We start from the raw sequence: 11444 nt of genomic DNA on the forward strand, positions 1-11444 counted from the left end.
TACTTACATGGGTACGGTGTTCATATTAGGACATCCTCAGGTCTCAGAGTGAGGTGTCAGACCTCAGATGAAAAAGCATCATGTCTTCGGAAAAGCTCCGTCATATCTCCGGAAAACCTTCATCATGTGTCAGTTTTCGGATGAAACGGCCTCAGACCAAACGGCCTCAGACCAAACGGCTTCTGACCTCAGACCAAACGCCTTCCGACCAAACGGCCTCAGACCAAGCGGCTTCAGACCAAACGCCTTCAGAATAAAACTGCTCCAGAGCAAACGGCCTCAGACCAAACGGCCTCAGACCAAACGGCTTCAGAATAAACGGACTCAAACCAAACGGCTTCAGAATTAAACTGCTCCAGAGCAAACGGCCTCAGACCAAACGGCCTCAGACCAAACGGCTTCAGAATAAACGGACTCAAACCAAACGGCCTCAGACCAAACTGCTCCAGAGCAAACGGCCTCAGACCAAACGGCCTCAGACCAAACTGCTTCAGAATAAACGGACTCAAACCAAACGGCTTCAGAATAAACGGACTCAAACCAAACGGCTTCAGAATAAATGGAGTCAGACTAAACAGAGTCAGAACAAAAGGGTTGAGACAAAACGGTTTCAGAAATAAATTAATCATTTTATTTTGAAGGGGACACGTCATTAATCTAATAGCGGGACCATAGGGCGTGACAAAAAACGTCATCAACATGCGACCACTACAACAGGTACTGGCCCGGGAAAGTGGACACGGCGCTACAGAGAAGAAATAGAAAAAGAAGAAGAAGAAAAAGAAGAAAAAGAAGAGGAAGAAGAAGAAGAAAGTGGACACGAAAGTAAGTTTTAGCTGTTCTTTTTCTATTACTTTTGCCAATGTCAATATATATTTACTCATGGTTGGATGTTTGAATACAAATAATGATAACATGTAGGGAGCGAGCTAGCTTGTGACATTTTTAAGGCAATAGTAACATTACATTGATACCGTTGTGTGTAGCTAATCTTCGCTCGCTTCTATCATGGCAGTGGCAATGCCCGATGCTTTGCTAAATTGACGAGTAATCAATTCGTCCATTTTCAGGAAATGCACAAAGTGAAGGAGTACGAGGACTTGAAGCGAGAGCTTGAAAATGGTAACATATCTAATTAGGGTTAAAATTTTTAAGGTCAACTGACACAGGAATGCCGACATAATTGGGCTTAATTAAAAATGTCTTATTAATCAGCACTACTATCTAATTAACTCTACCGTTCAAAAACATATTATTATCTGAGTGTACCATTGCTCCAGCATTAGTTGAGCAAGTTTGGCAATGTTTTCATCCACGAACAAATTCAATTAATGTGTTTTTTCAGAAAAGCCCAGACTGCCAGCCTTCTGTACTCTCTAACCAAGCTTATTAACTGTTGATATTGTTGGACTGCACCCCCTGACAAAGGCCGAGATATATGAATGTAGTCACAGGTGTTACTTGAGTAAATGAATACTATATAATAATTTGATTTAAGAGTTGGTAACTGCTGTATAGTAATATTGTCACTCCCTACCTCTTCACATTCCATTTGTAGGTGAGCTCACTCAAAAAGGCTTTGATGCCAAAGTAAAAAAGCTCCTGGTGGCAGAAGAAACAGGTAAGCCTGACAATTGATAGATGCTGATCTTATGACTCCTGAATTAATGAACTGGTTGTTGTTTTATGACAAATAGTCTGATTTAACATCTAAGGATAATACTTCAGAATAAGGTGGACTGTGAGTAGTGGAATTCTATCCTGAATCAGCTTAAGAATTGATGCGCTTTTATTTTGCAGATGATGTCAAGCCAGGACCTTCCAACACATTTTTAAGTAAGAAAACTACAATTTTACAAAACTACAATTTTGAGATCTTGCACTCTTACTGTTCAAAAATAGTTTAGATCCCTTTGCTTGGCACAATGTTTTTTCTAAATGTATGATTGCATCACAGGTGCAGCAGAGGCCTTTGGCAAAGCCAAAAAGCTACTGCAGCCTCAAGTTAAAAAAAAAGCAGTTTCCTCTTTGTGAGAAACTTGTGGGCCATGGGAAATCTTTAGTGAAGGTTTGTGAACAGTTATCCACAGACACTGATTGACACTGATTGTACCATTTGTATACATATCTAAGCGCCTTGGTCTTTTCTTCTTTTTTTCTCCCTTGATGTTAGATAAGAATGGCTCCCATGGAGTGGAAGCCTAGAACTAAGAAAAGATCTGGACACTACCAAAAATTAATAATGGAGGAAACTCCTCCCCGTCTCATTCTAAAAGGCCATGAAACATATGATGACCTGGTCAACACTGGCAAAAATAGTTTCTGGCCAGATGAAATTGAAGGGAGTGAGTTCACCCTCTGCCATGTTGATGGGACCAGGTGGACCAAAGAGGACTTCTACAAAGAATTTAAAACTGTGTCAGATATTCCAAATCCATGGAAAAGGACCTTGTATATTGGCCGGAGAGAAATAGGTAATTGTTTCAAAATATGATAATAAGTAGTGTTATCTTTGAGTTCATTTTGTAGAAATATGTTCATGTGTATTTTTTTCTTTTTGTATTTTTACAGAAGTCGTTTGTTTAGGAGACGGAAGTTGCACCTTAGGTGTGTACCTCTACACTGTGTTCCAAATTAGTACGCAAGTTGCATTTCTGTGAATATTTTCAAAAAAATGTTAACAGTCGTTTTCAATTTTTTTAAGAAGTCAGATAGCAAATATATTTCTTCAACTGTGTGGTTAAAATGATGCTTTTCAAAGTAAGTCGGCTGTATTTTTCAATAAATGCAGAATCTGCAGAAATGAGTGTGCAAAATTATTATGCAAGTTGGTGATAAGAGCATATAACTTGAGAAAATTAAAAACTAGGCACCATTTTAAATGTTCTAATGATTGAAAATAATAATATTTACTACAACTGTATTCAAACTTCAACAAAAACAACAGTTTTCTTTACATTTGTATACAAAATAAAACTGTTAATGTCTTTGAAACATTTGAAATCTGAAGTGATTCTCAAATGTCCAATATAACCTCCTTTTCTTTCAGTGAGGGTCAGAGGTCACTGGTAAACTGATTTAGTTTCTGATGACTTCTCTGCTGACTCTGTGAGCTGCACCTTGTATGGCTTTCCAACGATTGTCTTTTGAGCTGTATTTCTCACCATCACTATGAATTATCTTCTTTATTATTGACCACAAGTTCTCAGTCGGGTTGAGATCGGGTAAGCAAGTAGGCCAGTTCATGAGGCGATCCTCTTTTGTATTTTCCTCCATGGAGGAAAAGACATTCAGCTAAAGTGAAAAAGATGCTCGAGTTCATGCATGAGCACAATGCACCGTCACATGCCTCACATTATTCCCAGGACAGGACGGCATCTCAGGGCTTTAAAGACGATCGCCTCATGAACTGGCCTGCCAGCTCACCTGATCTCAACCCAACTGAGAACTTGTGTTCAATAATAAAGAAGATAATTCATAGTGATGGTGAGAAATACAGCTCAAAAGACAATCGTTGGAAAGCCATACAAGGTGCAGCTCACAGAGTCAGCAGAGAAGTCATCAGAAACTAAATCAGTTTACCAGTGACCTCTGACCTCTGACCCTCACTGAAAGAAAAGGAGGTTATATTGGACATTTGAGAAACACTTCAGATTTCAAATGTTTGAATACAGTTGTAGTAAATATTATTATTTTCAATCATTAGAACATTAAAAATGGTGCCTAGTTTTTAATTTTCTCAAGTTCTATGCTCTTATCACCAACTTGCATAATAATTTTGCACACTCATTTCTGCAGATTCTGCATTTATTTAAAAATACAGCCGAATTACTTTGAAAGCGTCATTTTAACCACACAGTTAAAGAAATATATTCACTATCTGACTTCTTAAAAAAATTGAAAACGACTGTTAACATTTTTTTGAAAATATTCAGAGAACAAATAATTATTATATTATATAATTCTTTTAATTGTCTAACATGAGCCAAAGCATTTTCATTTTTGTTTAGTCTAATATATGTGTCATGTTGCAGATGAAATCCCTGAAACTGGAGTGAATGATTGTGAAAGTGGTGATTTAGGTGTGTACCTGTATGTCTACCATTTCCAAATGAATAGACATTACTATAGAATTTTTTGATCACATTTCTACTTTGTATATGTTTTTCCCATGTGTATGCTATTGCATGTTTACAATTTTTAGTCTAACATCTGTGTTATTTACAGATGAAATCCCTGAAACTGGTGTGGCTGAGGATGTGGCAGATAAGGTAAAAACATTGATCTGATAAAATCTTATGTTTGCGAATTCATCATTGTCTTATTAGTATCTTAGACATGGTTTATTGCACATTAGTAAACATGCAATATGCGAATTGTGGCCAAATTTGTTTGTAGGATTTCCATCCTGAACCGTCAAGCTCTGAAGAGTTTCGATCAGTGAGGGCAAGAAAAAAAAGCCAGTCACAGGTGGTAGGGTCATCTGCAGGTGGAGCTGTAGGCAGAGCAGCCCCAGGTGAAAAGACAGCGGTGGAGGGAGATGCAGTTAGTGGACATGGGATGAATCACCCTGAATCATCCCTGACCCTGACTCCTAATTTACCATCATGTAAGGAGTGACAGATTCAACAAACATTTTAAGGCATAAGTTTAAGATAAGCAAATAAAGAATTGAAGTTGCAATAACCAAGAGATAGGGACTGCTGCTCCTGGAGATAACAAACTTGAGGAGTGATTGGAGTACCAAGTGGCAGCTTGATAATGTGTTTTTGTATGTTTTTGTCTTCAAGTGTATCTGCCACGTGTTCCATATGTGGACAGTGCAATGATAAAATATAATGAGGATAATCCACTGGGGGAAGGAACCTTCGGTAAGGTTTTTGGAGGCTGCTTTCAGGGTACTCCAGCAGCAGTAAAGAAGATCGCACTCGGCTCTGGAGGAACAGACAGAGACATACAACACGAGATAAACGTGTCCCTGTAAGAATTTGATGTGATTTAAATAGCTTTCTTGTTATTTGATTGTACTGTGTTGTAAGCCAACATTTCATACAGACACATTTAGCAGGTTCTAGTAATTAAGTTGTGAAAGATTGTGAAACGACACTGTGTTCTTTGTCTCGTATTTATATTAGGAGGCTATCTCATCCCAACATTGTCAGGCTTATGGCAGCAGCCCGCACGGAGTCCTGCTATTTGTTGGCGACAGAGTATGTTCATGGAGCAAGCCTTGAAGCAGTGCTTCAAAAGGAAAGCTGCTTTGTGAAGGTGCCATTACTTGTTCTTTCTTGTACCCACAGTAAAATGTTTAGGTATCTAACTGAATGCTTTATACTTGACATTAGGTTTTTGTCTATTGCAGTAGTTCACAGCTTTTTCATGTCTGAGCCTAAGACCACAGAAAGATGAATTTATAATCCTCTTTCTGTTCACAACTCAGGACTTTGTAGCTTCTCACTAAATCTGTATTATCTGAATTTCCTTTTCCCTCCTCCTCTGCTCCTATAATTTAGACATCTACTGGTACTTTATTTTAATATGTGAGATCTGTCACGTTATTGCAGCTGACAACATGCTGCTTCCTGTTATAGCCCTTTCAAAGTGAAGTATTTTGGCCTACGTAACATGAAGGGAGTTTCAATGTGAAGTTTTTTTCCCGGAAATGAAGTGTAAATCATTAAAGTAGTAGTAGTACAACTAAAAGTAGTAGTTGAAATGAAGTATTATGGAAGTTCTGTCATGTGGAAGCTGCATTTTTATCTTTCTCTTCTTTTACCTCTCTTCTTCTTACTAGCTTGAGGGGGATGATGCCAGCTTCATTGCATTGGACCTGTCAATGGCCGTGGAGTACATCCATTCTCAAAGTATCATTCACCAAGACATAAAGCCAGCAAATGTCATGGTAAGCTTTTTGTCTTTTTTTGAAGTTTTAATCATTCATTTTATTCATTTTCATTTTCATTTTCCCAGATCAGAATTTAATTTCTAAACCATTTCTTCAACTTGCTGTTCCCCAAGTCACTTATTCACATAAATGCAATTATTCATTACTCTCAAAATGAAAATTCTTTAGCATATTCATGCAAAAGATTATGTACAATTGTTTGCTATTTCCTACATTATCAATGGCTAAAGACATGTTGATTAAAGTGTTTCATATTGGTTCTGTGTGATAGTCTTAACCCAAAACATCTAGTCATTAGACCATTGCATAAAAACAGTACATGCATAGTACATGCAAAGAGGTTGAACATGTCACACAATCTGTTCTATAGTTATTTCTATACATTTCCATTAAAGTGTGTCCTGTAAATGTGTCCCAAATTGATGAATTGAGGAGGTAAGACTACAGCTAACCACTATATTACACATTTTGCTCACAGAGTGAGGTGTGTGATTGAGTTGTAAACTGTATTTGCTTTCATCTTTTTCCACAGATTCACTGCACAAAAGTAAAAAGTGCACTCTCCTAGAATAATTTCCCCTATGGCACTGGACACTATTGGTTGATAGAGGGCTCTTAATAGGATGAGATTTATATGAACTATGTTATGTCATCTGCAGTAAGTGATGAATAATAAAACCTGTGATATTTTGGACAACCTAACCAAGGGAGCTTTGTGATCTGATACCTTGCAGGTCCACCACCCATCCAAGAAGGCTGTCCTTACAGACTGGGGCCTGGCTTATATTCGAGACACAGTGATGCTGCGTAAAGGCAGCCGATTTACAACAGAGGCTGTTGGGCCAACTGGTGGGACATATCTTTACATGGCCCCTGAATGTCTTCTGAACTTTGAAGAGGCCTCCTGGCAGACCGACATGTGGTCCCTGGGAGTCACATTTCTCGAGCTGCTCACAGGGTCTGTTCCGTGGGTGGTAAATAAGCAGCGAGAACTTGCTGCACTATTAGTCATTAAAACCCCACCCCATGCCCTCGCTCATCTGAGTGAGAGGTACAGCTACCTGTCTGGCTTGGTGGACTATGAAGCCTCCTCAAGGCCAACAGCATCTGATGTGGTCCAGTTAATAAAGTCAGGGCTCGACCTTTCCGGCCGATATGGCTATAGTTGGTAGTTTTGATTCATTGTAACCCACATTCTTGTGTATATTTTTGTGTTCTATTTTTCCATCTTCAATTGAATGTAAACATAAAGATGTTGGCAGTCTACAGTTAATTTCCCAAAAATGTGATTTTGAATGTATGCATTTTTTTGTGTTCTACTTTAAATCAAGGTAAAATTTAATTTTTCATTAACAATGCATTTCTAACTTACTGCAAGAAAAAAAGATGTTGGCAGTCTACAGTTAATTTCCCAAAAATGTGATTTTGAATGTATGCATTTTTTTGTGTTCTACTTTAAATCAAGGTAAAATTTAATTTTTCATTAACAATGCATGTCCAACTTACAGTACAAAATAAAGATGTTCTAAGACTTATTTGCATACTTTTTATTTTCCTAAAGAACCAGTCACTCCACTTAAATATTTCCACTGTTCAAAAACTTGTACATTTCATTTGCCTCTGCAAATGTAGAGGGTGTGGGAAGCGTGTTCCTAGTCATGGCAGTGGTGAGTTCCTTCACTACCATAAGGTATGCAGCAAGGCAGCCCTCTACTGTACGTGGAAACTGACTTTTCCCTAAGATGATCTGGCACATTTCTCTGAATTCCGAGTTTGCCACCATCGATGGTTCATCTTTCTCACTGATAATGTCTTTTGCATGGTCGAGAAGATCTGTGTCCACTGTGTACAGCATTTCTGCAAAACCTGCAGTTGGGAAGAAAAATTGTGTATAGGTACATAAAGCTGTTCTCAAAGCTCTACAATGATTTAAGTTAAAGATGAAAGGTAAATTTAATTTTCCCCTTACTGTTCCTTTAGAACTAGGCAATTATTGGTGTTTAAGGACCTTTTCAAATCAAAGTGGTGTTTATAATAAACCAAGCAAAATATTACAACATTTTGAAAGATGTTGTTCTTATTAATTTTTCTGTGTTGTTAAAACATTTGCTTTGGTACCTCAAATGTTGTCAGCCATTTCTTTATCCATGTCCTCTTTAAAATGCTGTTGAAGCATTCAGCTCTCTAAACAACAAAAGAAAATGACATTACTTTTTTTTTTAAAGCCATCAGTGCTGGTCTAAAAATACTTGTGAAAAAACTTAAAAACTTGCCTGGTTGTGCACCGATGTCCCCATTCTGAAGCACTTCCATGCCTGGTTCCCCAACTCCCGCATGTGAAATGCCATCTGCATTTGACCAACAACAAGGTTCTCCTTTCCTCTGTCGGATCGAATCAACTGGGGACAGCCTGAGCAAGATAATATTTGATGTTGCTAACAGTTTCAGTACGACCACACAAAAACATTCTAATGTTGCAAAAATGTAACCCTTCAGTCACAACCTATATAATAAGAATTCCAACAAAGTAATAACGATACAGTGCATACCACCGTGTTCCTGAACAGCATCATAGAAATATCTTGCCACAAATCTTTGCTTGCGGTTGGAAGTGCCAACCTTCAGCCAGAGAACCTTCCTAGAGAACCTAAACCAAGACAGAAAAGGTGCACATATCCACACAAATATAATGTGATTGAAACATCTTTGTGGCGCATGTAGTTAAAGCCTGATTTTCACTGAAAGTCTACTTGGAAATTGTGTGACAAAATATTCATCCACATTTCATCTTCACACAACATTAATTTATCAAATAATTTACATTATCAGATTGCAAAGACTATTCAAAAATGTTTTCTATATACATACCCATCAATCCCGAGATGTATCCACATACCAAAGAACTTGAGTTTGTCATTGCCTGTGTGGAACAATATGCATTTGTAAGTATTACAGTTGCAATCTCTGAGAGTTCATTGCTTTAATTATGAAGACAAAATTTGTATCATCAATGTGCCAAGTGTCATTTGGACCACAGCTGATGTAGTTCCTGCGTTGGATTTTCTTCTTGCCAGGAGATCTTCTCTGAAGACCACTTGCATCCAGATCCCTCATTACTTTAGCAACATCATCTCTACATAACAGTGGATGAAAAATTTAACTCTAAACTAAAGGGAGACAGTACTTGAACATTATTAGCAAAGTATAGGAACTAACCTGTAGCATGGCCTTACTCCTCGAACATCCCGAACCCGCCTTAGCATCGCCCTGATGCCTTGTTCAGGTGAACAGTGTCTTATCTCACTCTGGAAATTAACATATTATACAACATAGTGAACCATGTAAAATTGAATGACGTACACTGCATGAACAAAAAGAGCAACTTGCAAGTGTTCAATATTTCTGAAAATAACATGCAAAACAGGTTACAACAAAAACATACAATATGCTAGTATCTTTCCCTTATTTTCTATACATGTTTCGAGACTTACCTCCACAGCATTTTGTATTTCAGTGATAGGTCGCTGGTGGCTTCTTCGCCTCAACCCTAATAGTTGTAACACTCTTCTCAGGTGTCTCTCACTATAAGGCCACAAGCCAAACACAATACAGACTTTCCTCATTAAAAACATACATTGTGTCCTGTACACAAGCAACAGACTACTGTTATTATAAAACAATGTGTATATCAAAGATGTGTCATATCAATGGTATCTAATACAGCAATATTAACTTTCAAAATATGGGCCTACCTGATTTTATGTCCAAATGAAGCCAGCATACTGCTGATTTCCCTCTGTTTAAAACCATTGTTGAATAGCAGTTGTATCATTGCATCTGAAAAGTTAAGTGTGACAACCATAGGTTGACTGAACTTCTAACTCCTGCACTGATACTATAAAGCTAGCCTGTGGGGGTAAAGACATTTGCATGGTAAAAATTCTACAATGCACTCACATAGGAGTAGTGTAAGATCAAGAGGTATGGAGCACCCTTCAACAGAAATTGGTACCGATACCATAGGAAAATTAACCCTCATATTAGCTTGTAAGGTTGTCAGAAAACATTGAAGTGTCAAATCTTAATATCAAAAAATTTAAATGGATACTATTTTCAGATTGAACACTATCAGTCTATTGAAACTACTGGTGCTTTCTCCACCACCCCCACTAACCAAACCTGTTATGTGAATTAAATTGATATCATCCACAAACAGAGCAATACCATAACTATGATAAGTAAAACAAATGTATTCTATATTTTAGTACCCTTAAAAGGATTACTTTTTATTGTTACTCTAGGTATTTCATACATTAGTCATTTGACTTGTACTTGAGTAATTCTCACTCGTGTCACATTTCACATTCAGAAGGACTTGTCAGTACTCGTCATATTTCTGCAATAAGGTTACTTGATTTTACACTGCTCGATAACCCTGTTCACAAAAACCAAGCTGCAGAAAAGATAACTCCAAATAGTAAGTCATAGTTGGTCATCGTTAATATATTGATTATTGAGGATACTCCTTTCACTCCCTCTCTCTGCTGACATCTTTGACAGTTGTCTGCAAAAAGGAAAACAAGCAAAATGTTATTGCATATTAATAGGGCCAGACTTACAAATGAAATGTACTGTGCAATTAGTAGCAATCCACAAACAACAGGCTTCTCTGCATCATATGATTTGAAAATGTATCAGGGCTATAACTCTGGAGCTACTCATCAGTAAATAAGGAAACGGTACCATTATTTAAAATAATATCCATCGTAATGTATGCAGTGTGGGTTGCAGGATGGTTAGTACTATTTCGGTTCATGTTATGAAGTCACACAATCAACGTAGGCAGATTATTTTAGACCAACTTGTTGAATATCAAATTAAAATCCCCCCAAATTAAATTTACTTAAGTAGGTACGCTTTTAAAATGCTTTAATGGTCTTATAGCCTTACTTTAACAAATATACGTGGCTGACGTTTGCAGCAGACCAAATGTTTTCTCCTTTAATTTGTTTTTACGGATTGCTACTGCTGAAGCTAGCAAATAAGCCACACATAATAATATTAGCCTAATATAAAAGTTACATATGGTAAAAATTAGTGTGTAAAGTAAACTTGGTTTACTTTTTTCAACATAATCAAAAGAAATAATGCTAAAACTTACTTTCGTGTCCACTTTCTTCTTCTTCTTCCTCTTCTTTTTCTTCTTTTTCTTCTTCTTCTTTTTCTATTTCTTCTCTGTAGCGCCGTGTCCACTTTCCCGGGCCAGTACCTGTTGTAGTGGTCGCATGTTGATGACGTTTTTTGTCACGCCCTATGGTCCCGCTATTAGATTAATGACGTGTCCCCTTCAAAATAAAATGATTAATTTATTTCTGAAACCGTTTTGTCTCAACCCTTTTGTTCTGACTCTGTTTAGTCTGACTCCATTTATTCTGAAGCCGTTTGGTTTGAGTCCGTTTATTCTGAAGCCGTTTGGTCTGAAGCCGTTTGGTCTGAAGCAGTTTGGTCTGAGGCCGTTTGGTCTGAAGCAGTTTGGTCT

General features: G+C 37.6%; 2 protein-coding genes across 2 annotated transcripts; one reads left to right on the top strand and one right to left on the bottom strand.

Moving 5' to 3' along the window:
- The first annotated feature begins 520 nt into the window (after positions 1-520).
- Positions 521-7231, top strand: LOC117821547 (mitogen-activated protein kinase kinase kinase NPK1-like). Its single transcript, XM_034695921.1, has 14 exons — positions 521-825; positions 1071-1122; positions 1559-1621; positions 1801-1836; positions 1958-2068; positions 2174-2474; positions 2572-2607; positions 4035-4082; positions 4228-4271; positions 4399-4609; positions 4791-4980; positions 5136-5268; positions 5795-5902; positions 6640-7231. Exons 6-14 carry the CDS (start codon positions 2180-2182, stop codon positions 7075-7077), a joined length of 1503 nt encoding a protein of 500 aa, XP_034551812.1. The 5' UTR covers positions 521-825; positions 1071-1122; positions 1559-1621; positions 1801-1836; positions 1958-2068; positions 2174-2179; the 3' UTR covers positions 7078-7231.
- Positions 7232-8002: 771 nt separating this feature from the next.
- Positions 8003-10465, bottom strand: LOC117812402. The gene is made up of 9 exons (XM_034683174.1): positions 10429-10465; positions 9658-9742; positions 9397-9487; positions 9122-9210; positions 8911-9038; positions 8774-8825; positions 8455-8552; positions 8179-8315; positions 8003-8089 (listed from the first exon to the last, which is right to left on the bottom strand). The coding sequence occupies exons 1-9, from the start codon at positions 10454-10456 to the stop codon at positions 8003-8005; spliced, it is 795 nt and encodes a 264-aa protein (XP_034539065.1). The 5' UTR covers positions 10457-10465.
- Positions 10466-11444: the final 979 nt, after the last annotated feature.

This window comes from Notolabrus celidotus, chromosome 1 (assembly GCF_009762535.1).
Source record: "Notolabrus celidotus isolate fNotCel1 chromosome 1, fNotCel1.pri, whole genome shotgun sequence".
NCBI classification, from domain to species: domain Eukaryota; kingdom Metazoa; phylum Chordata; class Actinopteri; order Labriformes; family Labridae; genus Notolabrus; species Notolabrus celidotus.